This window comes from Rhinolophus hipposideros, assembly GCF_964194185.1.
Source record: "Rhinolophus hipposideros genome assembly, chromosome: 6".
Taxonomy (NCBI): Eukaryota; Metazoa; Chordata; class Mammalia; order Chiroptera; family Rhinolophidae; genus Rhinolophus; species Rhinolophus hipposideros.
This window is the reverse complement of record NC_138052.1, coordinates 98,981,553-99,007,939: the sequence shown is the minus strand read 5'-3', so window position 1 is coordinate 99,007,939 and position 26,387 is coordinate 98,981,553. Positions and strand designations below refer to the sequence as shown.

At 49.3% G+C, this 26,387-nt stretch overlaps 2 protein-coding genes across 5 annotated transcripts in view; both read right to left on the bottom strand.

Moving 5' to 3' along the window:
* Nucleotides 1-613, bottom strand: part of SCLY (selenocysteine lyase) — a 41,652-nt gene extending 41,039 nt beyond the window's left edge. The window contains exon 1 of the mRNA XM_081050662.1: nucleotides 433-613. Within this exon, the coding sequence (XP_080906788.1) occupies nucleotides 433-434 (2 nt within the window). The 5' untranslated portion in view covers nucleotides 435-613. The remainder of the gene's footprint in view (nucleotides 1-432) is intronic.
* The window catches only part of UBE2F (ubiquitin conjugating enzyme E2 F (putative)), a 45,901-nt gene continuing 19,784 nt past the window's right edge, over nucleotides 271-26,387 (bottom strand). For all 4 annotated transcript variants that reach the window (XM_081050677.1, XM_081050680.1, XM_081050679.1 and 1 more), the window contains 6 exons: nucleotides 17,009-17,076; nucleotides 9,964-10,034; nucleotides 8,138-8,195; nucleotides 6,358-6,390; nucleotides 3,818-3,880; nucleotides 271-994 (listed from right to left, as the gene is read on the bottom strand). In XM_081050677.1, coding sequence (XP_080906803.1) covers nucleotides 944-994; nucleotides 3,818-3,880; nucleotides 6,358-6,390; nucleotides 8,138-8,195; nucleotides 9,964-10,034; nucleotides 17,009-17,076 — 344 coding nt within the window. In that variant the 3' untranslated portion in view covers nucleotides 271-943. The remainder of the gene's footprint in view (nucleotides 995-3,817; nucleotides 3,881-6,357; nucleotides 6,391-8,137; nucleotides 8,196-9,963; nucleotides 10,035-17,008; nucleotides 17,077-26,387) is intronic.

Below are 26,387 nucleotides of genomic sequence, written 5' to 3'. Positions count from 1 at the left end.
AGTGGCACCAGGCGCTGTCTGCCTGCTTCCCGAGGGCGCCCTCCTGTCCCTAAGCTAAGTAGTCACCCAGCGACTCCCACGACCCCTGCACAACACCCAGGCCCCACACGTCTGGCTCTAGCCAGGAAAAGGCACCTTGCCTTTTGTTTTCTCAAATCATCCAGCTCTAGCTTCCAAGGGTTCTAAAACTTTCTTGTCCCATCTGGACCTGAAAGTTAAGAGCTGACTTTTAAAAGCCCAATTCTTGTTGCATTTGGACAGAAAGAATAATGTGTCTTTCATATTTTCTTTGTATTTCTCTTCAATATTTGCTTGACCTAGCATCTTTCTGTCTGCTCTATACAATGAAGATACAAACTAAATGAGAATAGGAAAAAAATAATTAAAGCATTAAATTGTACAAATTACAAATCTGTTCCAAAATATACTTACATTAAATAAAATATGCGTTTCGTAAGAGATCTACAGTGAATGACTGCACTCCGGAAGGAAGCTTCACGACACCTAGGCAGGGCCACCAACAGCGGGAGGAGCTGGGAGTCTGTGTCCAATCACCGTCGTCGCGGGCTTCTTCTCGCCAATGGGCGAGCTGCGCGGAGCGCGTCATTGCATCACTTGTGCAGGGAAGTGATTTGGCGGGACAAGGGGAAGAAGCAAACTCTAGCTTCAATTCTGAGTTCATTACAACTTCTCACAAATCTCAACAGCCTGTACAGCACAGTTTCAACAAAGTAAACATGTTAAGGTAAGCAGACAACTCTTTAGAGCCCAAACACATTTTCTCGCTGTGTTTATGCGGAACCCCGACTACAGTGGGCGGCCGAGAAGAGGTTCCTGCTCGGGACGGCCCAGTGGGCAGAGGGGCCGAGGGCTGGGGTGGAGGGCCCTGGGCGGGCGCCGGACACACTTCTGACACAGTCCGCGTCCTGCGTGTCGCCTGCTATCATCTGGCATAATGCTTAATGTAGTCCTCAACTTTATTCCGGAAGTCCTCCTGCGGGCGAGAGGGGGTGGGGAGGAGGCAGAGGGGCAGCGAGTCAGGGAGGAGGCGCGAGCCTTCAGGGACAGGGTGGCCCCGCGGAGCCCGGTGGGAATGAGAGGCCCACTGTGTGCGAGACACTGCGTGCCAGGGGGGCGGGGACACAAACACGCTCGGGGCACAAGGGACCCCAAGACCCTTCGTTTTGCAGATGGGGAGAGTGAGGCCCACCAGGGCGTGTAGTCACCGTCACGACAGCCACAGCTGTCCATGGGGCTGCACTCAAGCTCCCAAGGCCTCATCCGTCACAAAGATGGGCTGCAAAACTCTCACGGCCATGGCCACAGAGCAGAGCCGACAGTGCTGCCGGCTCCTGAGGGGCCACAGCCAGAGCACACGGGCTGTGAAGTGAAGGCCCCGCAGGCACCCCAGCCCGTCCTGCCCTCAGGACCAAAGGTGACCTCACCCAGGATAACGCCCCCGAGTCCTGGCCTCCAGGAAGCCTCCTGCTCAGGCCTCCGCTGCACTCTCCGCTTCTCCACGAGGGCACACAGAGCATGACCCTCATGAAGACCACGGACTCTGGAGCCAGAACACCTGGGTTCAAATCTTGGGCTCCGCCCGTTCCTTGGCAAGTCTCTTACCTTCCTCAGCAGCAAATCAGGGAAAACAAGAGACCCTCCCTCGTGTTGTCAGAACAGGTGCACTCTGGGAAGTAGGTGGGAGTGCCTGGCACCTGGGAGGGCCACTCAGTGTTGCTGCCACACAGCCACTGTCCTGCTCCCCTGCCCCAATCCCATGGCCTCTGTACCCTTCCCTAAACACCTGGAGCACACTCCTGCCTCAGGGCCTTTGCACTGGCTGTTGTCACTCTGGAACACATTCCCTGACATCCACCTGGTTCACATCAGGTGTATTCACACCTCATCAGAAAGGCCTTCCCCAGCAGCAACAATCCCCTCCCCCCAGCCCTCCCCGGCCCCCTGGCCCCAGGGCCCACCTCTGCGTAGTTAGCTTAGCTATGCTCTGCCTCCTCCCACCAGAAGGTACGCTCCGCAGGGACAAGGGACTGCCTGTCCATGGCTCTCTCCTAAGTGCCGAGCACCTCACTGGCACTTAGGTGGCCACCAGTCACACTTGGGATGAATAATGAATAGAAAATAAGTGGAAAGTTCCGTAACGGTGATCAGGACACGGGCGGGGCATGTCTCAGAATTCACGTGGAGGCACCCTGTCCAGAGGACTTTATGTCCAGCACGTGGGGCTAAGTTTATGAGGTGTTAAGTTTGTCCCCGTTTCAGACAATGCAAGACAATCTGTACCGTCTTCCTTCTGGGCTCTGGAAGAGCGCTCCCTGCTATTATCACGTGTGTAACATGACAAGGTTTAGTCCACAAGGGCTGCCAACCACCACAACACTGAGTGTCAGCAACCATGCCATGTGGAGTCATAGCATGACTGGGCCCCCAGAAGAGGCGGGGGCCCAGGGGCACACCTGCAAGGGCTTGTCAGTGCTGTGGTCAGCGCAGTGGACAGACCAAGGCTTTGCGAGGCCATACAAGCCATGCAAGGCCCCCCAAAGGCTGGGCGGAGGCTGAGAGCTGAGCTGAGTGGGAAGCCGTGAGGACAGGCTGAGGGTGCGGCCCGTGGCCAGAGCCGGCTCACACAGGGGTGCCCGGCCTCCTCAGCAGGACGCTGGCTGGATGGCTGGCCGGCCTCCTGGGCCCGACCAGGCCCACTGCATGGCTCACTGGGCCCTGCTGTGCCCATCACACGGGCTGTGCAGGGCACAGGCTGGGTGGCATGGCTCCCGCTCTGGTGGGGCACGCCTGCCCACCCCTGGGCCTGCTAAGTAAGGCAGGGCTGCTGCTCCTTGGTTCAGGGTGTGGGGACCACCACACAGCACGTTCAAAACACCCCTGCACTCTGGCACACAGTAGGTTTTACATAAGCAGAAGCGATGCTCTTAACGTTAGGTACCACAGTTAGAGCCAACCTGGTGACTTCTAGACCGTTACCTGTTTAGAGCAGCATCAGAAGATCCAGCCGTGTTAGGGCTGGTGAGAACTAGCAGGGCATCTCGGTCAGGAAATGAAACATGAGGTCGGGAACCGATCAGTGGGTCCACTTAGGTCTAACCCCCAAGTGGCCCCAGGCGTCGACGCTGACAACCGCTGAGAGGCTCGTCCTAGTCTCACAGGCTCCCAACTCCAGCCCAGACCCAGGCCTGTACACGGGCTTCGTAAGAATGTGTGTACGAAGGATGCTTACTGCAGTACTGTTTATAGTTTGGGGGGAAAACCCGTGGAAAAACCTGAGTGCCCACCAATAAGAGAATGGCGATGGTAGAACCACTTTATGGAACATTAAAGTTCCTGAAATGAATGAGTGATACTTTATGCATTGACTTGGAGGGAAAAAGGTTTAAAATGAGGAATTAAAGATTAAGAGTAGCGACGATGATCCCATTATGCTGGGCCAAAGGGGTGTGAGTGAGCATGAGCTCATAGGGAGGGGTGGAGGGTCGTGGAGCTGGCTGGAGGCCAAGTGGGCACAGAGGGGGTGGTGCCGCTCGTTCTCACTTCTGTATTCCTGTACTGTTAAGGTGATGTAACAGTTGCCTGTTTTAAATCACTCATACTCAATTCTAGGAAATCAACCACATCTAATAAAAACATGTCTGTGTGACCTTGGGTCAAACATTTTACTGAAACCACTCACATTTCTTATAACACATTATTTATAAATTGCTTCAAATTTTGTATACTTATCTAATCAAGAGATGGTCATCACCTTTTACCAAACACCCCACCTAGAATATTCCTGTCGTTAGCTTACCTTGTCCCTCAAATGATGCTCTGCAGCTTCAATATTCAGTGGGTCATCGAAATTCAGAAGGTCCTTAAAGAGAGACACTCCATGAAACAACAGAAAGAATCGATCTTTCTCCCGTTTTATGAACAAGGCTACTGAAATCTATTCAGCAAATTGTGTAACGAATGACCTGGAGCACGGAAAAATTCTATTAAGGACTAAAGTTCTTTTACGTAAGAGCACTGAACTAGACTGAAAGAAGTGGGAGTAATAATTCTACAGAATTGTACAAAGTGGTGAAAATGGATTAACAGCTGTCACATTCATTTCTAATGCTATTTTTGATAATTGGAGAATAAAAAACAATTCTCATTATGAGCATTTCTAAATTAAAGCCCCATTCCCTTTTCCTTAGAAATTTTCTTCCTTTATTTTGTTCTCAACGACTTGGCCTTTCTAAGCCTGTCTGTGGCTCCTCTTTTGGCCTTAACTGGATTTTTCCTTTATCTTTTAACTGGCTTCACAAACATCAGACTCAAAGCCCAGTAGCAAAGACGTCTGGAACCCAACTGAATGTGAGGCAGTGACATTAGGCAGGTGTCCCCTGGCCTCAGGAGGGAGCACCAGCCCCTTTGTATCTTAGAAGACGCTGGAGTGGCTACTCCTCATTTCCCCCCAGAAACACCAAGATTTCAGATCAGAGGCCACGTCTTACCTCTGTACTGCCTACATCTCCTCTTAAAAATCAAGTCAGAAGATTTGATCTTTTAATGAGTCACTGCTTCCCAAAGCCACAGATGGGTCATTATAAAGACAACCATATTTCTCCTCAGGAGAAATGCTCAATTTGGGGGCTGTACTCCTGATCTGCAAATAAGCATGGGTGTGACCAATAGTATTTCACAAACATAACCAAGAAAAATTGTGACTCTATAATCATTTGGAAAATTAGACTCAAAGTCCTAGAAATACACAAAATTAAAAGTACACATCACACAAGAAACCCAGTGTACACAAAGACTACACCAGACATACAAAACTGTTCATCTTCTTTAGCCCATATTTGATCAAAAATGAATATGGGATAAACAATCCAGATTTAATCAGCAATTTTGATCGGCTCTTTGGAATTTGGAAGGTTTGGAGCACTTGGAAAGATGAAGATTGCACCAAATTTCTTTTAAACAAAGAAAGAAAAAAGTCCAAGGAGCCAGTGCTCATTTCTTTCTATGAATTCCCCTGTACCGAGTTGTCAGCCAAAACCATTTTGGGTTTAGGGCCGAGGAAAGCTGCGGGAAACAGTGCGTTTCAGAACTGTGCCTTCGTGGTGGCTGATGACAGTGACAGCGTGAGTTCCCAGTGCTCTTCAGCCCTCTCAACCAACGCTAAAGACGCAAAGGCTCGTTGCGACCAGGCGTGACCACAAGGCAGAGTTTAAATCATCCTCGGGCCTCGTAGCCCCACAAGTAACACTTCACTCACTTCAATGAAAAAGACCCCATTGACCGACAAAGGGAGAGAACCACCCGACTGCCCGTAACCTTGGGCACTGCCTTCCCCTGGGGATTAATGGGGGTCCTGAAATCAAGAAGCATTGCTTTGCTGCCTGGATTACAGCGGTCACCTGGTGACATCAGATGACAAGGCAAAGGGAGGTGGGGACTTAAGAGTCTAATCCTGAGGCTCTCCTGGTTTTTATTTTGCTGAGATGAGAACACCGTGGCCTCAGACGAGAGGACAGCAACCCCACCCCAGGGGGACTGAGCTGCGCAGGTGCGTCTCTGGGCCAGAAAGCCGCCCCTCCATCGTCCTGTGGGCTGTGAGGAAGGGCTCATTTTCATAGAGGGACCTTGCGTTTTACCAACAGTAGCAAAGCTTTTAATTTCCCCAAAAGACAAGTCTCCGAAGTTTCTTTCTTTTAAAGCTCTGTTATGATCATACAGGAAGCACTCAAAGGAACAAATAATATATTAAACAATCCACACACCAGCTTTCAGCGGGACCCTTCCCAGATCCTCACCACGCCCCTGCCTGCCCTCCAGTCCCTGCCTGTGACGCGCTGTTTTCTGAGGACAGTGAACTTCATTGGTGGCTCACCACCGACACGAGAACAACTCTTAAGGTCTTAGGTCTGTAGGAGCCCAAAGGTCGGTGGCCACATACTACTCCTTCGCCCAAACCAGGACATGTGGCAGTGAAGAGGGTTGTGGCGGGGCTACAGGTGAGAGTGGACAGAGCGGGGCTGGGCCAGCTCCCGCCACAGGACCCACCACCCACGGGAAGGAGGCTAACACAGGGGGTGTGGCCTCGTGCCCGCAGAAGGTCAGGCAGCCGCTCCAGCCGGACGGGGGTCCCACCCTCCCCCTCCCCAGGGACCTCCCCACGTGTCACTCCAAAGGCCCTCAGCGCCCATCTCACCATTCCTGACTCATAAAAGTGTAACAGAAAACGGGGGTCAGTATGTACACGGTGTTGCTTTCACCCCGTGTTATCCTTAGTGTGAGGTGTAAAACCAGCAGTCAGGGGAGTCAAGAAAAACTTGGGATTTGGGTCAATATACTTACAGTAAACAAAGAGTTTAATCCCCAAACAACATCCTGAGGAAGAAAGAAAACAGGTTTCAGGTGTGGAAGGGGGGCAAACAGATGGGTGTGTCAGCAGAACTTGGGACACTGCCAGGAACAGGGGTGGCAGGGGAGCTCCTTCCGAGGAGCGGGACTGCCTGGACAAGAGCCAAGTCCCAGAACATGGCCAGGCAGCCATGGCAGTGGAGACCACAACTCGTGGGAGCCACGGTCATGACTGCAGTGTTCCCTGACTCTGGGACAGGCCCAAGCCCCTTCCCTCTGTTCGTCCCCCAAAGTGCCTACGTGGTGACACCCGATACCTGTCAGCCCTTTCTGGCCTCAGGAGCAGTCTACACACCAGTTTGCCTCTGTGTCCCATGAGGTGGTCACACACAGAACCGGGCCTGGCCCCAGACCCAGTGAAGTCACCTGTTGGCCACTGTGACCCACGCATGTCTCTCTGGCCCCCGTGTCCTCTAAGGGCAGTGATGCTACCATGTGCCCCCGTCCTCTCCCAAGAGCTGGGGACGGGAATAGGGATGGTCTCTAACGGACGAGGTCAGGTTTCTGCAGTTCTTTTGGAGGCAGGGCCTAGTCAACTGGTCTGCGAAGGGCTGAGGGGAAAGCAAGCCTGGCACTCATGCAGGGCAGGGCCCAGGCCTGCTCAGGCTCACCCTGGTGACCCGAGGGACAGCGTCCAGCAGCACCTCCATGACCAGCCTCTGTCTGATGTTAGCGCATCTGGCAGACTCAGACTTCTAAGTGGCTTTAGTTAGGACAACCTGTGTAACCCATGCAGGACTGACAAGGTAGACATGTGTGGAAAGTATTCCTCTGGAGAATGGGGAGGAGAAGAGGGAAGAGGGCACGTGCCACGTGCCAGCCAGTCCTCAGAGCTTCACAAACAGGCTGACCCGGGGAGGACGGTCACCAGGGAAGTTGGGCTTGGTCCAGACGACCACACCTTTGTGCGGAGTCGGGCTCAAGCGAACCCAGCCCCAGCGAGTGATCTTCTGGGCGGTACTGACCCAACACAAGGTAGGGCAAAGGCTACGACTGTTTGAAACGTTTCTTTAGTCACCAACGATAGTGAAGTCATTAGCCTTTGTACTTTGTACAAAGTCAGTAGCTTTTGTACTAAGTGAACACTACCCTAAGTTCTGACTATGTCTAATAAAAAGATCAGGCAACACGAAGAAACTATGTGTCCTCCGGGCACCAGTGAAGCAAGCCCTGAGGGGAAGCCACAGCTAGTGGCCTCGTGTGGGCACCTGGGACGCACCCGGAAAGCAGCTTAGGCCTCTGTTGCAGAAGCCCCGGGGCCATTTCCTTAGTGCTGGTGGCTCCCTCGTCCACAGTCCCTGCCCAGGAAAGCCCTCGCTTCAGGGTACACCCGTCCTCTGCACAGTGTAACACACACCCACCCACTCTCTCCTCCCTGTCTCCCCATTCCTGGCAATTCTTCTCAGCCTGAAGGGTGAGACAACTCTCACAGGCCGGGGGTGGGGGACAGAAAGAAAAGCAGGCTGTCAATTATCTGAAGCACAGACAGTAAAGGGCTAAGGGGACAGCAAATGACCTGACACTGCCCTCCAGCCAGGAGAACGGGGCCACGGACCTGACCGGGCCGAGCGCTTGGCTGAGCAGTCCCTGGTGGTGGGGGAGGAGGGAGCAGGGGGGCCTGGCTGCTGCTGGGGACAGTACAGATAGGCCATCGCGGCTCCTACAGGTGGCTGGTTACCAGGGCAGGGCTGTGGTCAATGGCATTGCAGCCTACCTTTAACGTCCTTGTGGGAGCCCAGCCAGTGCCGTCAATCGAATGTTCTCTCAGTAAACTGAAACAGACACAGAGGCAGAGCAGTCAGCAGGGAGAAGCCTATGGCCACGCAAGGCACAGGTGTGCCATGGCCACCGCGTCTCGTGTCCAGGAACGCCTTTCCTGCCCCTCTGCGTGGCCTCTCCACCTCTGAGGCAGGGCACATGCTCGCATCTGCGCCCGTACTTTCTACTACAGCACAAAGGCCTTTCATCACAGCTGGACACGAAGGTTGTACGCTGGGCTAAAGCACGCTTACAACAGTAGACAGCATCTGTCAATTTAACATTCGGAAAGGGAGGGTGACAGCAACGACAACGGGAGCAAGTGACATTTAGAGCTTCCTGTTTGTGCAGCAGCTCGATGCTGAAGTCCCATAAAGCCTCAACACCCCGAGAGAGGTGTGTCACCTCTCCGTCCCGCAGGCTGGAACCCATGTGAGCTCCTGCCACACATTTCCACAGCTGTTCAAAAACTTAAGGGTAAAGGCAGATTAGCACAAAATCCTGGCTGGTGCCCCTGCCCCCCAGGAAGGGAGGACCACGTCCAGGGAAGGTCACACAGACTTCGGAAGTACTGGGAGGGCCGTTCCTTAGGTGGACCAGAGTCATTTTCATCACTGTCCCACCGACTGTAAACACACATTATACACTCACATAGATGACCATTCCATACTTTGAAAAATGGACCGGCTGGTTTCCCTCTGGCAAGAACTCAGTCTGGCATTGCTGGATGAGATCCCACTGGTGTCCTGATCAGTGCACAGCAATTCAAAGGACACTGGCCACCCCCGGCCATCTCCCGCCCACCCACCTTCTCCCTCTGTGTGCCACCTGTCTGTACCAACACTCGCTGCGCCAGCGGACTATTTCATACTGAAGGTAAGGACCGTCACAAAGGATGTAATCCAGCTGATTTTTTAATTTTGTTTTTGTATTTTAAATCATAAGGTGGCTAAATCTATCAATGATTTTTCCCCGGAGGTCTCCGCCTTTTGTAGCAAACAACTATCTGCTAAATTCCCGTCATGTTTTGCTAATAATTTGATCTCTCGGAAGACAGCAAAAGCGACAAGAGGAATTCCCACTCGGGTCCTAATTTTGACTGAGGCAGGGGAACGTAAACACAGGTGCAAAGCCCGGGGAGAAGGTGGACCAGACGCCATTTGGGACCTGAAACTGAAGATCACGAGTCTTACAGTTTCCATACTTACCCAACAGGTACTTAAAAGGGAAGACGCCTTTAGAAAGGTACACTCTTCTAAAATGTACTTTCAATGTTCTATAAAAAATAAGGCTGGCATGAAACAGGGCACCACGTACAGAATGAAATGGGAGAATGGGTACTGACTGCACCTGCACGAAAGGAAAACGGCAGCCTGGTACCCTGGCAGCTAAGCCAGGAGCCGTCAGTTTTTACACTGCTTGCCTTTCAAAGGTGACGAGTGTTTACTAAGAGCAGAGAACTGTTAGAAAGACTTGCCCTCCCATTTCATCAGGATACCGTTCCCACTTAGCTACATTCAGCCGCGTGGAGGGGACGCAGAGGGAGCACCCGGGCAGGCGCAGGCTGCAGTGACTACACGTCCTCTGCCACCAGAGGGCGCCGGAGGCCGCGGGTCTGGAGGTGGCCCGGCGACCAGTGAGCCACCTGGAGTGCGGCCCGAAGCCCCAGGGCGCATTACCAACCCTCCTTATCCTGGCCCAGCCTCACAATCCTCCGGGAGGTAACAGGGTGGAGAGCCAGGCGCTCACACATGCAGAAGGTCGGAAAGAAGAGGGACTCACCTCAGACATATTTCGCCTGTCTCTGTGATGTTGGGGTGCCAGATCCTGGTCAAGCATTTCACTTTGGGGGGCTGCAATGCAGAGAGTGAGAGAGATCATAGGCTCGCCCCATCACAGCCTGTCCAAGACCTAACCACACCCGATCTAGGCCCCGGGCCCACTGCTTACTCGGCATTCAGCAGGATCTCCAAGCGTGTTCAAGCTCGGACACTGGGTGACGTCACCCACGCAGAAGTGTGTTGTCACCCTACTAGCCTCACCGGTAAAACCCACTGCACCCCATACAGACCCCCTACAAGCCCTGGGGCCTGATGGATGGTGCTGGGGGCTGGGCCTCTGCCCCTCTGGGACGGGCTGCACTCCAGGGGCCCCTCCAGGCCCTAAGGCCAACCAGGAGCCCAGGCCCCTTTGGGATACGTTGCTGAACTGTGGCTGCAAGTGACTGCTCCCCGCAGTAGTGGCCCGTTTCTGAAGCCCACTTTATATTTAAAAGAGGGAGAGAGGATGAAAAGGAGTAGGTGGGAATGAGGCCTATCAGCCTCCGTTATGATGAGGCACGTTTACATAAAGTTTTTCTTTTAAGATCACTCTATTACAAAAGCAATCCGTATTCACTTAAGAAAAAAAACAACAAAACAAAAGGAAAGATGTATTTATATGTATAAAATAACCCCACCCAGAAATAATCTCTATCCCCTGAAAGTAGATTTTTTTGAGCCTCTTTTCTAGGACACACACACACACACACACACACACGTGTGTATGCACATTCATTTTTCTTATTTTTTCACATTTTTGTCACCACATCAGATGGCTTCGGGCTCTTTTGCATGTCATGTAGAAACAGTAGCACTTAACAAGCCAGCTCTCTACTACTGGGCATTGGGTTTCTTCCCGTTTCTGCTACCATCTGCTAAGTCAATGTTTGACCTTCGTTCACATCTGTAGGAAACATTTCCCCAGAATGAGGCCAGGGAGAGCAGCTGCTGGCCAGAGCGCTGGCTGCAGACACAGTACCAAGGACCCTCTCCTCCAGGAAGGCCGCCAGCCTGCCCCTACCTGCAGGGAGGGGGGCCTTTCCCCAGTCCAAGTTCCACAGCAGGTCTCCTTGGTGTGAGCAGCGTAAGTGTCGTCTCACAGCTATTAAAGTGACAACCCTTTGTCACAGAGACATTTTCCCAGTTTATCATTAGCACTAATTTGTATTTGTGATGTTATTCTGAGGTGTACAGGCTTTAGATAAAAACCTCTATAATCAAATTTTTATCTTTGATCCCAACCTAGAAAATATTTCACCATCCAAATATTCTCCTGTACTTTCTCCAGTATTCTAATAGCTTTATCTTTTATTTGTATAAAACGAAAACTTTTCAGCACTCTCATAAACTTTCTTCCTTATTTCAAAACACCAAAACATCGAGAGACTCCCCGTAAAATGACTCATCCAATTATGCAAATATAGGTGTCCGAGGATTACAGCTAAATTCAGAATGAGTTTAAGTCAATTTAATATGCTTTCGTTTGCTTTTCTACGAGTAAATGGGAATGCACTTGACAGAAAGAGTGCTCGAGGCCTTCCCCAAAAGGGAAGGTCAGGCCGTATAAATCTCTGGGTAACCGAATACAGTGCCCACGCGACAGTGGGCAGCTGGAAGCACCGACTCAGCCTCAGGGGTCCCTGGGACCAATCTCCCTCCTTTCTATGGAGTCCCCGACACAGGTCACCTGCCCAGCGGTCACCGCATCTCCCAGTGCCCGACTGCACTTGCGCCCTCCTCCTGGCCCTTCACCTTCCGTAGTCTGAGGTTGACACAGACGCCTCCCTGTCAATGGCCCCCTTAACTGCAGTCCCCAGAACAGAGAGAAAAGCTCTGCATGAGAACCGTGGACCCGGGTTCTGACACACTTTCCTAACTGAAATGTTCTTGTAGACCCCCGGGACCCCACACCCAGCGTAAGACAAACAGGAAATACCCAGCTCCACCTCCACCTCGGGGGCTGGCACTGCCATCTGCCCTGTCACACGGTAAAGACTGTGGTAAATGACAAACACAACGCTGCCAATCGACGGGGAGACTGGGTTCTTCAGGGGACAATTGCTGACCATTTGAAAAATATGGTGAGATGCGTTTTAGAGCACTAAACATAAACGGTGCAGAACCATGGTCCTGAGAGGAAATGGAGGTGAGCTACTGGGATCGAAGGCCTGTTTTAACCATTTCGCAACATACACTCATGAAAGAAAAATAGGTTTGACTGCAGTGGTGAAGCACAAACAAACTCTTACAGAACAACAGCAACAAAAGACAGACGAAAACAGGAACATATTTATAGCACCACTGAGAAAACTAAAAGTTTCATGTCATTTTTATGTAAGAATTGTTATAACAAGAAAAACACAAACCCCAACAGAAAAAAGGGCTAAGCACACAAACTCTCATAAAAGACACAGACAGCTATTAAGCAGGAAAAATATTTAACATCCTACTTAAGAATAAAAGTTCAAATGACAATTAGATGCCATATATTTCCACCCAAAATGGCGAAAAAAAAACCAATGCAAACACCCCATTTTGACGAGGGTTTCGGAAACGGAATTCCCACACCCTGATGGTGAGCCCACCAATTGGCATGAGGTCCCCGGAGGTAACTCAACAGCATGCAGGAGAAGCCGTACCCTGAGCCCAGTGACTCCATCCAACCCCGTGACTCCACTGCCAAGCACTCGCCCACGAGAGGCAGGCACGCGCTGCTGTCCAGGACGCGGCTCACAGCGCCGGTTACTTAGCACAGGCTCAGCAATGGCAGCCCCCGCAGGCCCGCCTGTGTTTGCATGGGCTGTGAGCTAAGTATGGGTTTTACATTTTTAAAAGGTTGTTTTTTTAAAAAAAGGACGTGACAAAGAGCACACAGGGTCCACAAAGCCTGAATTATTTACTATTTGGCCCTTTACAGAAAGTTTTGTTCATAACATCGAAAAGCTGGTCAACCCGTGACCACCGCTGAGCGATTGGTTTAAAACCACGAGACACCACACGCTGGCCTGCTCTGTTAGTGACGTGGATTACATGTAACTGACGCGACAGCATGTTCCTCACATAACGGAAACCCCATTACCAAGCTGTGTGTGGCGTGACCCTACCTGCATGTACGATTATGTATCGTCTGTTAATGGTGACCATCTCTGGGTAGAGACACGACAGGTGAGCAATACTCTATTTTTGCACAGCCACATGTTCTCCATTTCCTACCAAGTATAATAAATAGCACAAAGAGAAGAGGGGCAAGAGGCAGGTCAGGCTCTCTTCCTGGAAACATGGCAGATGGCCCTTCCTTATCGCTGTGCGGCTGGTCATGGCCGTTGTTACTTGATTCGGCTCCATTACCAATAATGCGAGAGGATGTGACATGGTCACTTCCAGGAGGACGCTGGTGCCAGAGAGCAAAAGGCCGGGTTCCTTTCTCCTGCTTCAGCGTAGTTTCCTCCAACCACCTAAGATGGACATGCCATGAAGCAGCATGAGACCTGGGGACTGTGTGATCCCACAGCCGAGCCGCCGGTGGCACCAAGGCCCTACTCCTCCTCGGGTGTCCCATCACCCTGGGGGTTTCCCACTGCCCATCACCGTGCTGGCTCATCACTGGTTCTGTGTCTGTCTCCTGGGAGACTGAGATCCTTAAAAGGCCACTTGACTTCTCATCTCTAGCCTGCAGTATCTGACACAGAACCTGGCACATTTTAGGAGCTCACTGAATGTTACTAAATCATTTCAGACAATTTCTAAGACTGAGATAGAGTACGAGGCAGGCTTGAGGCTATCAGGTCAAGTTCAGTGACAAAAAGCCAAAGAGCCAAAGGGCATTTTGAAGTTTAGCTGTTGGGGTACGGGTGTGTGTGTGTGTAGGGGGGGAGGGATACCAAATAGGTGTTTTCTTTCTTTTAAAAGTGTTTTTCTAAAATCATTATCTACTTCACTGATTAAAAGTTTTTCGAATTCACAATCAAATAACAGACTTTAACTGCAGGAACTATAATATAAGTGTTACGGGGTAAAAACAGGTCCTTATGAAGCATAGAAATCATACAAGTTAGGTTATGGCATAACAGCAAATGAAATGAACCCGGAGAAGACGCACGCAGGCCTGTTGGGCTGACCTGCTAAGAACTGGCCGAGTCTCCTCACCCAAAGGAAACAAGGATCCTTAGAGCTGCCTCACAGACTCATAGGGCCCCACATGCCGCAACCTGTGTATTTCCATACGCTGGTTCAATGTCCTATAGCACAGGTGTGCAGGGGCAGAGAGTGCGCCAACCACTGACAGGTGTGTGCTGCGTGCACGGCGTGGCAGGCCCTCCAGCGCTGGAAACACACTGTAATTAGGACACTCCCAGATGCCTCCTTTGGGGAGCTGACAGTGTAGTAGAAAGACTCGCTAAGGAGAACTGTATAAGTAAAGATCAACTACAATAAAGTTGTATCAGTTAAGCACTACACCTCACAGTTTCCTGGGGAGTGTCACCCTCTACTTCTTGCCGTGAGGTCATGCTACTCACTGGCCAGTCAGTGAGGCAGCGGCGCCCCCTTAGCCTGGATGAGGCAGAGAACAAGGAGAGGCCGAAACTTTCAGAGTTTCCCAGCTGGAGAAGGGGCTTTACTCCTGATGAAATGGGACCTGCCCATCAGTTAGAAATTTTCCAAAGGAGACAGAAACTGAAAATACAAAAATGTAAAATCATTACAAGTCACCAATTAATACAGGAAACATGCCTTTGAGGCCCAGTGGTTTCTAGCCTGTTTATTCCACTTCCTGCCTCGCAGTTTCTTGAAGAAGTCACGCAGGGAAGGAACACTATGACACACATTTTGTCACCACCAAGTGGCCATTGGGTGCGGCGGGAAGCTGGGCAGCTCTGGACAAGACTCAGTTTCGGTGACCGAACAGTCTGGACCAGCCCAGCTCACTAGGCAAGTCTGCCACTTTCCCGTTGGGAGCCCTCACTTGCTGACGTGTAAGGATATGAATATGAAGACCACCATGGAACTGGAGAATGACATGAGGTAAAGTGAGTGGAAGCACCGAGAAGCTCTCCACAAAAGTCGGTTCCTTCCTGGTTTTCTCATGTTCTGCTTTCTTCCTATAATGGGAACTGACTCTGCTCCTAAATGATGCCTCACGCCGGGAACAGCAGCACAATGGCTCTCAGATCCCTTGAGGCTGTGTCCCAAGTCCACCAACTTAGCTAAACTCCCCAGGCCTCCGCCTCCTCAGGAACTCATCGTTTTTCTGAAAAGACTGTCATAAACTCACCACCCTTTCATTTTAACATTCCTCTGATGAGTAATCCAGAGAGATGGCTCATCCAGATAACTTGAAAGTCTGGAATTTTAAGTCCTATGTCCGGTTGTTTCTAGAAACCATGAAAACAGCCCCCAAATCCTTCATATCTGTACTTAATCCAAACCTCTCAAGCTGCCTCTCACCTGAGGGAGTATGATGTTTTCAGGCCGGGATTCTCAGTTTGTGATTAGGGTACTGTGGAAAGTCCCAGCAGGTAGCTGGATGGATGGACAAAGACCTGAAACGCATATTTTCCTGCCTGCTTACAAATTAAATGTTTTTTGTTTTTCGGATTGCTAACTCATCCTCATAAATTGCATTTCAAGAAAAGTTTTAATGTAGTAGCCAATAAAGATGATTTTCCACCAATAAAGGTTTGGCTTCAAACAAAAGTGTTACAGCCCCTGAGTTATACTCTGGCGGAGGGGCGGGCAGGAATGATTCCATCTGTCATATAGTGGGGAGCAGTCACTGCAGGTAAAGTAATGGGGCACATGGTGTCCCCAATGCCCACAGCCTCAGGTTAACAAGGGACTTAATTTTACTATCAGGCTTTCCTCTCCTCTTTAGAGAAGGTTGGGAAACACTGGGGGGAATGTATATATATTCATCTAGTCATACAATAAGTAAGACTGGGCACGTGCCAACCCCAGTGGTCCGGAGGGACTGCACGTGCCCCCAGGCACAGCTCACCCTTTCCACTCTCCCCACTCAGGGTGTGAGGACTTGTTCAGAATCCTCAACGGCTTCTCACTGCCAAAGTGAAAATGCTCAACAAGTCCCCCAAATCTGAGTTTTCTCATTGCGTCCTCAGCCCTCAACCCCGATTCCTCACTGAAGTCGTTCTGGCCAGTCCACCACACAGGCTGCCCGTTCTCATTTCCATACCTGTCAATACAGTTCCGGAGACTTCCACGTTGCCTAGATTACCCCTTGGTAATGGGCCAACCCACAGGAGGACGACGCCAGCTGATTCTCTAGAGCTGAACGGCCCCGACCACTTGCCAGAAGTGGCTCTTTTTCTACTCTGAGTCCCCGTCAACTAGTGTCCTATCACTGATCGCTGTCTATTATCTGCTACCTACCACTTTTATCATTTTATGAGAATTTTCTACATTTTCTCTCACCTTCCTAATGGTCGGTAAGGTCCTTAAGAGCAAAGAGAATGTCACAGTACCTAGTATCATTACTCCCTAGAAGGGTCTGTGAGGGATTACCATGTAGCTATGGGTATAAATTACTTACAGTTGAAAACGACACGTCATTTTTTTCCTAAAATTCTAAAATACGTATTTTACACATTTCTGGAATTCTAGTGTTATACCATAAACAAAACTACAGTTGTAAATAAAATGCTGTTTTCTTCAGTGTCAGAGTTTAACAAGGAAGAGTGACGTGGAATCCATGGGCAGCTCACAGTACAGGTCCTGCCGCAGCCCAGCCACTGCGACTGTGACAGAGCTGAAGCCCAGCGCAGACTGCCTAGCACGTCCTCACAGACGTTTACCAACAAAGTGACTCTACTAAACCTCTAAATCCCGCTGCTGAGTGACATCTCCCACAGGAGTATCGGCAATTTCACGCTCAGTCCTAGGCCCCAGGGACACGGGGGACAGAACATGGGGGGGGGGCGCGAAACGTGTGGGCCTCATGTCGGGCACCCAGCCACACGAAGGGAACAAGGGCCCAAAGGCAGGCTACTCACCACCATGTTGTAGGCATCAGGAACTTCAGTTTCAAACTGAAATTTTCCACCCTGGTAGTAACCCTCATCTATCAGAAAACACAAAACAAAACAAAAGATCCTTTAAATTTTAAAAAAAGGAAACAACAGCAAACACTATGTTAGGACATGGCAAATACAGAGAATTAAGAGCTTCACGACAGGGTGTGGTGCCTTCGTCAGGTCACCAAACCCTGCCCTAGCCTGGTGTGCCGGGGCTCCACACTGGCTGCCTGCTGTCCGTGAGACCCCGGGAAGGCGCAGGCATCCTTCTGGAAGGCCAAGACCAGCTCCTTCTCTCCCTCAGTCCCCAGAACACGCCCTCAGCAGCCCTGCTCCCCCTCGGCCCCACCCAGTCTGCACTGCAACACCCATTGTGTCCCCTCAAATACACACCATGACTGGGAACCCCTTGTTCCCACTGCTTGGTCACCTGTTTGCTGCTGGTCTCCCCATGAGAACGTCAGTTCCACGGGGTGGTAGACTAGCGGCGATTGCTGTATCCCTAGTGCCTGGCACGTGGCTTCCAGTCCTTTAACAAAGGTTTACCGAAGGCAGACCGTCCAGCAGGCACTGCTCCGGGCCCGGGGACACAGCCGTGCACCGCCGGCAGCTCGGTGCAGCCTGCAGAACAGAGCGGGCCCTCTGGCACGGGGCCGGCGGGCATGCAGGAGGAGGTCCAGGGTCGGAGCGGCACGGCCGTGCCCCTGCCCAGGTCTGCAGAGCCCACAGCGCGGTCCCAAACCCCTCGACTGCGCACCGGCCTCTGCGTCTTCCGGTCCCTGCCCCGCCCGCAGGTGAGCCTGGCTCCCTCCCAGTTGAACCGCTGCCAGCGCTGCTGCCAGCAGAGGACGCCCGGGCACAGACCTGCCGGCGCGGAAACGTCCCCCACGAGCTCAATTACTCAAGCCGGCACAATGGGACAAAATCAGCACTGTCTTTTACATGAAAGTTCAACGTCCCCAACAATATTTATCAGCACAAGCAAATAAGCAATACCACATCTTACCGCTGCCCTCAGCTTTTTACATAAAATGAACATTTAATGGCCTCTGTTTGCCTTTTTCGCTCAACTAGCTTTCATTTTTAAGCCAGTCTGTCCGTGGTTTCCATCTTTGGTATTATGTTTAAAAAGGTCTTTCCCCAACAATATTATACAAATGTTTCATTTCTATATTTTCTCCTAGTAATCTTATGATTTCATGTATTTCCTCAGCTCATTCATTCATCTAGAATTCACTATACAGAGTGAGGTGGTATATGTTTCCCAGCTGCTTCATTATCCTATCCTTTCCGCAATTACATGTCTATTTCTAGTGCTTATAAATACACTTGGATTAGCGACTGGCTGTATCCAGTCTTTGGAAAAGAAATTTTTTTGGGGAAAAACCTTAACTCCAGACAAAAGAACGTTTTAGACACGGAGCACCTTCGGTGCAGAATACTGCCACACCTTGTTCCCCAGGGCTCTGTGCCCGCTCGGCCCATACCACCACCCACGGCAGCCTACCGCCAGGCTCCTGCAGCCACGCGCACTGTGAAGTGTTGTCACAGATCTGGCCTCGTCTGGACCCTCCATCCTGCCACACTGCAGCCTTTCTCCAGCTGTCTGTGCCCCTAACTGATCACAGCTCACCTCCACTGCCTACCAGTTCCAAAGAAACTGTCATTTGGCCTAATGTGCTTTAGACTTTATCACATTCCTCTGGCCTAGTCTAGTTCTCAGTTGATTATTAGAATTGTATCATCTCTGAACTCATTGAAAACAGCAGACTGCTCTAATTTTTGTCTCTCATGGAACAAGTGTCTTTTGGGAAGAGATCTGCTTCTGAGCCAGTGTTTCCTTTTCCCTCTTCTAAGCCACTCAGCTTTGGACCTGCTCCAGCATATTTCTTTACTACTGAATTTGCCTAGAAACTCCACAGTCCAACTGAAAAAGCAGTTGGGGAGCCGACGAGTGAGAGGAGCCCAAGACCACCTCTGGCTGTTTCTCAGGGAGGACCGTGTTGGAGTTCTCGCTGGGCCACCCTGAGGTTTGGCTCGCAGGCCTGCACTTTGAGGGGCGCGCGGGGGTGTAGAAAGGCCTGCCAGCTCTGGAGCCGGCGGGCAGAGGGCTCATTAGAGCGTCTGTAACCCGGTGCGCACGCACTGTGGCCCAGGGCACGATATCCAGTCTGCGACAGGCTGTCACTCTCCATGGCTGCTGTGGCTGAAAACACCCTGCTTCTCAGTCAACTAGGTGTTCCTGCACCACAATGAAACGCAGTGGGGAAGCCCCTGGCATTCAGCCCTCAGTGGACCAGTCTGTCCCCACCGATAGGGTGACAAGGAGAGGAACTGCACACCAGTGTCTCCAGCCAGGTTATGGGTGTCGTGGGCATCAAGAGCCTTCGAGAACCCACTGCTAGAGGGCCAGTGTCCACGTGTGCTCTACCCTAAACTGCACCTGCCCCCCGGAGCTCCTGAGGTCAAGGAGTCACACCAGCGGTCCTTTGCCACCTCCTCTTGTAAAAGGCCTCCTTTTCATCCGGCTTCTTACTGTGGTGCTGCCTGAGGTGGAAACAAATCCTAGAGGCCAAAAGGACCGAGTGATGCTCTGGTCCCAGGGAAGCCTCGTGAACGAGGCATTTCGGTAGGGCTGTGCTCTCCCCCATCTCACATCCACTTTTCTGTTCAGGGCAAAGCATGGATTCCATTATAACCACAGTATCCAGGCTCAGGTCGCAGGCCTCGCATTCAGATACACTATGGAGTCTCAGGGCAGCGTGAGCAACATCTCATGTAGTAACTGCCATCCCCAAATGACCATAAAAGAACCCGTCACCCACCCCCGTGAGAAGCAGAGGCGCCAACAAGCAACAGAAACGGCGCCTTCTTCCACCCAGGTGACCAGCTCCAGGCCTCACCTATGCACTGGGAACTGAACTCGGAAGTGAGATGGATCTCACCGGGAGACCAGAAATGAAAAGGGAAGTAAGACTTGGTGAGGGTGAGAGGGAGGGAGACAAGAAAGGAGAGGGGAGGGAGGGGGGAAGGGAGGGTGGAGAGGAGAGAGGAAGAGAGGAAAGGGGAGAGGAATGGAGGGGAGGGGAGGGGAGAAGAAGAGAGGAAAGGGGAAAGGAAGGGCGGGGAGGGGAAGGGAGGGGAGGGAAGAGAAGGAAAGAAGAAAGGAGGGGAGGGGAGAGGGCAGAGAGGAAGAGACTGACTGCTGACTGGTTTGGCAGTTAGAACTGTTCTGCCTATTAGTGTATATGGCAGATATTTCTGACAGACTCAATGAGCTAAATCTGCAGCTTTAAGTTTTTGAGGAAAAATAAAGCATGTGGTAAGTTTTGAACATATATTGGTAAGGCTATGATGAAATTAATAATTTCACAGTTTTCTCGGCTCTGAGTATTTCAGGTAAAATGCAATGTTTCCAAATGAAGAGTGACATGTACGATCAATCAGGTCTTGGGAAAGTGATTTTGTGCACGCCTCAGAAACTGTCACGAAGGAACGCTAATGACTGGGTGACAGAGCCCTTTCCAAGTTAGGTGCCTTCCCATTCTCTGCTCTCAACACAGTGGAAGAAGGGCCCTCATCTCACAGTCAGCCGAAAGATCTCAAAGATCGTGAAAATACCGTTATTTGGCAGTGTATAATGCACACCCACGTTTCTGGCCCAAACTTTCAGGGAAAAAAATCTTTCATTTTAATTCAAATTTTTTTGTTCACATCTAGGTACTTGTTTTTTGTATTATAAAAGAATTCTAGCATTTATTTCTTAACACATAATGGTAAAAGAAACTTTGTGTAACAAATAATTACAAAACACAAGAAGAGACAGAAGACATGAAAAATTGTATGCATCGGTAACAAATATTTACACGTCACAGAAGGCCAAGAACTCTTCGTCGTTGCAAGTTCATCGTAAGCTCAACAAACCCGATGATCGTATTCCAGGGTATTATTCTGCATACGGATATCGCTATTGATTTCTAGAGTTACACTTTTAACTCATGAGCACAAACAAAAGAATTGTAAACACTTATATAGACACGGAATTCGTACTACCTACGTGCAATGCACATCCTCATTTTTCCCTCACAAATTTAGGCCAAAAAGTGCACATTATACACGGAAAATATGGTCCTTTGCATCACTTTTGGCCCCTCTGACCTTGGAAGTCCCAGGACAGATGACAAAGCTACAACAAAACGCCCTCCATGGCCATCTGCTCATCTATATGGAGAAGCTGTTCTCAGTGTCTACATCTATGGACAAAATGAAAGCAGAAAAGTGACACTGAGCCCTTCCTTCTAGCATAAAACAATATTCTTTCACGAATGTATTAACTAAATCAGGGAAACACGCTGATACATTTGAGATGAAATGCTCTTATGGTTAATAACCATGGAAGCTTGCGACACATGGTATAGTTATTATTCACCCAAGCAATTCTTGGTGAGCGCCCACCACTGCCAGGCATTGCTCCCGGCACTGGTAACACAGCAGCAAGGCACCTTCCTGCCCCTATGAAGCCTCCGCTCCAGTGGAAGGAGACAGAATAAATATATAATAGAAGGGAGCAGGAGCGGGGAAGAGGCTTGAAAAAGATACCAGAGCAATGAACACTCCGGAGAGGGGAAGCTGGCTGAGGCCGCCAAGGGGACGGGTATGTCCAGCGAACACTGCAGAAGCCAGAAAGCCAGACAGGGAATCTGAGCTGAGGCCAAAGAGGTAACCGGCTCGGCCTTGCGGCCACTGAGTGAATAAAAAGCCAGGAGAGGGGTGAACACAGATAAAAAGGTCACAGGCTGGAACCCCTGGGGAGCCAAGTGAGAGACCGTGCTGGTCAGAATCATGGTGGGAGCAGCTGAAGGGGAAATACTTTGGTGGGAGCAACACGAGATTTGCTGGCAGGTTCAGCACGGGTTGGGGAACAAAGGAACCAAAGGATCTTTGACCCTTTGGTGGGAAGGGCAGTGTTGCCACCAGAAGGCACAACTGAGGGCACGTGAAGTTCAACATCAGACACGTGACTCTGAGATTTCACATCAACATGCAAGTGGAGGCAGTGACCAGCAGTTGACAGATCATTCTGGAATATGGGGAGGGGTCGGCTGGATGAGAGGCGTTTGGGAGCTGCTCTGTGTACAGATGTGTTTAGATTTCATGAGCGGGTCAGGTCCCTGGGGACCTGACTGTGGCGACCCAAGGACAGGAGCCTTGAGGTCCCCTTAGTGGGCTGGGAAGATGGGACAGGACGGTAGCTGGCTCGAAGGAGGGAAACCAGGGGCCCAGAGCTGGTACAAACAGTAACTAACAACCATGGAAAAGAAAGTGCTTGATACCTAGGAGTCTTACAGTTGAGGAACTTTTAAAATAATTATTCTATACATAGTTACAGAAAAGTACGACAGGGTGAGTAAACCCTCCTAAGTAGGGAGATGTTCACATTCGGATAAAATTCTATGGGATGAGTGGAATGAAAACCTTGGGCAGGGAGAGGAAGCAGCAGTGGGCATTTCCCAACCACTGAAGTAGCATTTGTTTATGTTTTTTAAAAAAGCAGGATGGTGGGTGTATCGACCAGAAACATTTAAAAGTAATATGATACTTTTATCTTTAAATGTCAGTCTTTACAGCACACTGGAAATGACACTGCATGTAAATTTTAAACTTCCGTCAGAAAAGCACTGTCCGTCCGGCCAGTGTGTTCAGGGGTCGGTCGGCACACTTTCTCTGTAAGGGGCCAGGCAGTAAGTCTCTGGGCCACAAGTCTCTGTCTCATACTGTTTTGTTTGTTAACAGCCCTTCAAAAATGTACAACCTTTCCTTGGTTGAGGGCTGCACAGGCCTGGCTCACAGGTCGTTTGCCTACTCCAACACTGATTGATAATGAGGACACACTGGGGTGACACTGTGACACCCATCACTCATAAAGTTGGTTCACAGGAGGGAAAGCGGGTGTGGGTTGACTTATTCAGGGATAGCTTGGGGGGGCCAGCATTAGGTAAGATCTGAGAATAAGGATATGTGGTCACCTGAGGCCACACACAGTCACCCAGTCCAACACTGCTCGGTGGGACAGCATGACATCACGCTCCAAAGGAGAAACCGAGGCACGAGGATCACGTACTGACTGTACCCCACAGCTAGCTAGCAGGTGGCAGAGCCGGGTGGCCAGGGCAGGAGCAGACAAGGGCGGGGGGAGACAGTGCGGCCGGGGGACGACATGGGACCAGAGCAGGGGCCAGCTCAGGCAGGTGTGGGACTGGCGGGCGGGGTGGTGAGGAGCCTGCAGGCAGGTGCTCGGCTGTGACATGGGGTCAGGAAGCCACCGTGGGGCTGCAGACAAACAGCAGGTTGGCTGCTATGAAGCGGCGCTGAGATGTAGAGAAAACCATGGGCATAACGCGGAAAGAAATGGAAAAGATAAAAAATGAGGCAAACAACAACAGCTAAAAAACATAGTATCTAAAATGAAAACATCACTGAATGAGCTGCTCAGTAAATTAGACGCCGAATAATAGAGATTATCCACAATGAAGCATCAAACGAAACGTGAACAAAACCTTGGACCTAGTGGAAGTATAATTTATATGTAGAGGTAACACACAAGAGATATTAATATATGAATCGGAGTCCCAGAAAGGAGTTACAGAAAAAATATTTAAAATAAATGTTGGCCAAGTTATTTATAAATTCGATAAAAATTATAACTCACAGATCCAAAAAGCTCAATAAAACCCAAGTGAAATAAACAGACAGAAAACCGCATCAAAGCACATAATTAAACTCTTGAAAACTGTGATAGAGACACACAATCTTACCAGCAGCCAGAGAATAAAATGCACATTGTATAAAAGTGGAACAAAGAATTGCCACAACTTCTTAGAAGAAAAAAATGCAGAAGAAAAAGTCAGAAGGCAAAAGAATGATATCCTTAAAATGCTGAAATTATCAACTTAAGAATTCAATATTCAGCAAAACTGATAGAATTCATCATCAGCAAATCTGCAATACCAAAAATAACAAAATAAAACTCCAAAGATCAAGCTGAAGGAAAATAACAGATGGAAACTCAGATCTACAAAAGGGAATAAAGGTCATAAATAGTACATTGAAAAATTTATAAAGAAAATAGATTGTTTAAAGCAAAGACAGGGGCGGCCGGATGGCTCAGTTGGTTAGAGCAGGAGCTCTGAACAGCAGGGTTGCCGGTTCGATTCCCACATGGGCCAGTGAGCTGCGCCCTCCACAACTAGATTGAAGACAACGGAGCTGCCTAACACTCTGGGTTATAGTATATGTAAAGTAAATGAGAACTATACAATCAAGTCTGGGGCGGGGAAAACAAATACACTATTATCTGTCTAACCTTCCACCTTAAGAACTAGAAAAAGAGCAAAAAAAACTGAAAACAAGCAGTACGAAGGAAATAAAGATATGAGCGGTAAACAAAAAATATTATATAATAGAAGGTGAAAAGAGCTAAGGGAATAGGAGGTGGGAGGGGTTGGAATTTTAAGTGGGAGATGGGACAAGCGAGAAGGCAGATCAATAAAATTGATAATCCTATAGCAAGACTGATCAAGAAAAAAAGCAAACCTAACTTTTCAGTATCAGGAATTAAAGAGTGGATATCAACAAACTACAGAACTTAAAAGGGTAAGTTATTAAAAGCAACCTTTCACCAATAAATTTGAAAGTATGGATGACATGAACAAATCCCTTGAAAGACAGAGATTACTAAAGCTCACTCAAGAATAAATAACCAAAATAGCCCTTTATCTACTTAATGAAATTGTGGATTCATACTTAAAAATCTTACCACAAAAACAAAACAAAACGACAAAATTCCAGACCTAGGTAGCTTCACTGGTGAATTCTAGCATTTAATAAAGAATAGTAATTCTACACAAACTCTTCCAGGAAACAGAAGGGAACAACACTTCCCCATTCACGCTGGGGGAGGAGGGGCGGACCAGACCCTTATCTTGCACCACATGCAAAAATTAACTCAAAATGGATCACAGACCTAACTGTAAAATCTAAAGTTATAAAACTTAAAAAAAAAATAAGAGGAAATCTTTGTATTTCTTAGACAAAGATTTCTTAAGACACAAAAAGCACATCTATTGGTATGAGTTACGTACTGTTGCTGCAATAAATTACCACAAGCTCAGTGGCTTAAACAATATAAATTACTATCTGCCACTACAGTGGATCTCACTGGGTTAAAATCAGAGTTGGTAGGGCTGCATTCCTTTCTGGAGGCTCCAGGGAAAACTTCATTTTCCATTTCCTTCATTTTTCAGCTTCAAGAACCCCCCCACACACACACTTACGTGTATACCTTGGCTCATGTCCTCTCCCCCACCCCGAAAGTCTGCGATGACCAATGGAACTACCCTGTTTCCCCAAAAATAAGACCTAGCCGCACAATCTGCTCTAATGCGTCTTTTGGAGCAAAAATTAATATAAGACCGGTATTATACTATATTACATTATTATATTATATTTATTATATTATATTATATAGACCCGGTCTTATAGTAAAATAAGACCGGATCTTACATTAATTTTTGTTCCAAAAGACATATTAGAGCTGATTGTCCAGCTAGGTCTTATTTTCGGGGAAACACGGTAGTAACACGTGCAACAACATAGATGGATCTCGAAAGTACTGTGCTAAGTGAAAGAAGCCAGACATGATGTGCTACACAGTTTTGATCCATTCATATGACACTCTGGAAGAGGTGGATGACAAGGACAGAAATAAGATCAGTGACTGCCAGGGGCGGGGAGGGGGGCCTGACCACCAAGCGGACGAGGGATGACACATTCTGGATCTCACTGTGCTGGTGGTCACACAGACTGTCACAATGCAGAGCACTGACACCTACGAACAGCACTGAATTTACTGTCTATAAATTATGTCTCAATAAACAGGATTTCTGGAAACATAAAGAAAAAGCCGATGCCACATATGCACTAGCAGGCATTACAGGAAACCCAAGGAGTGCTGGCAATTTTTACGACACCCAAAAGCTTCGCCTTTAAACCGCACATTATTTTTGGATCTCGTATACATATTACGTACATGTGTGTATGGAGGTGATCATCAGAATATTTTTTTAACCATGGCGATGAAAGGCTTTTAAAACAAGAAGTCAGACATTTAATTTCATACGCACTCCAGGAAGCCTGGGCGTGCCATGAAAAACTGCCTCTGAGTCATGAGTGAGGCAGAAGGTAGAAGTCAGCGTAAGAACAGTATGAATCAGACGACAAGTCACCTCCTCTGTAGGATGGCAAGCAAGGCATCATATCAACAGAGTTCTCGGAAGGAGCAGGGGACATTTTCCTAAAA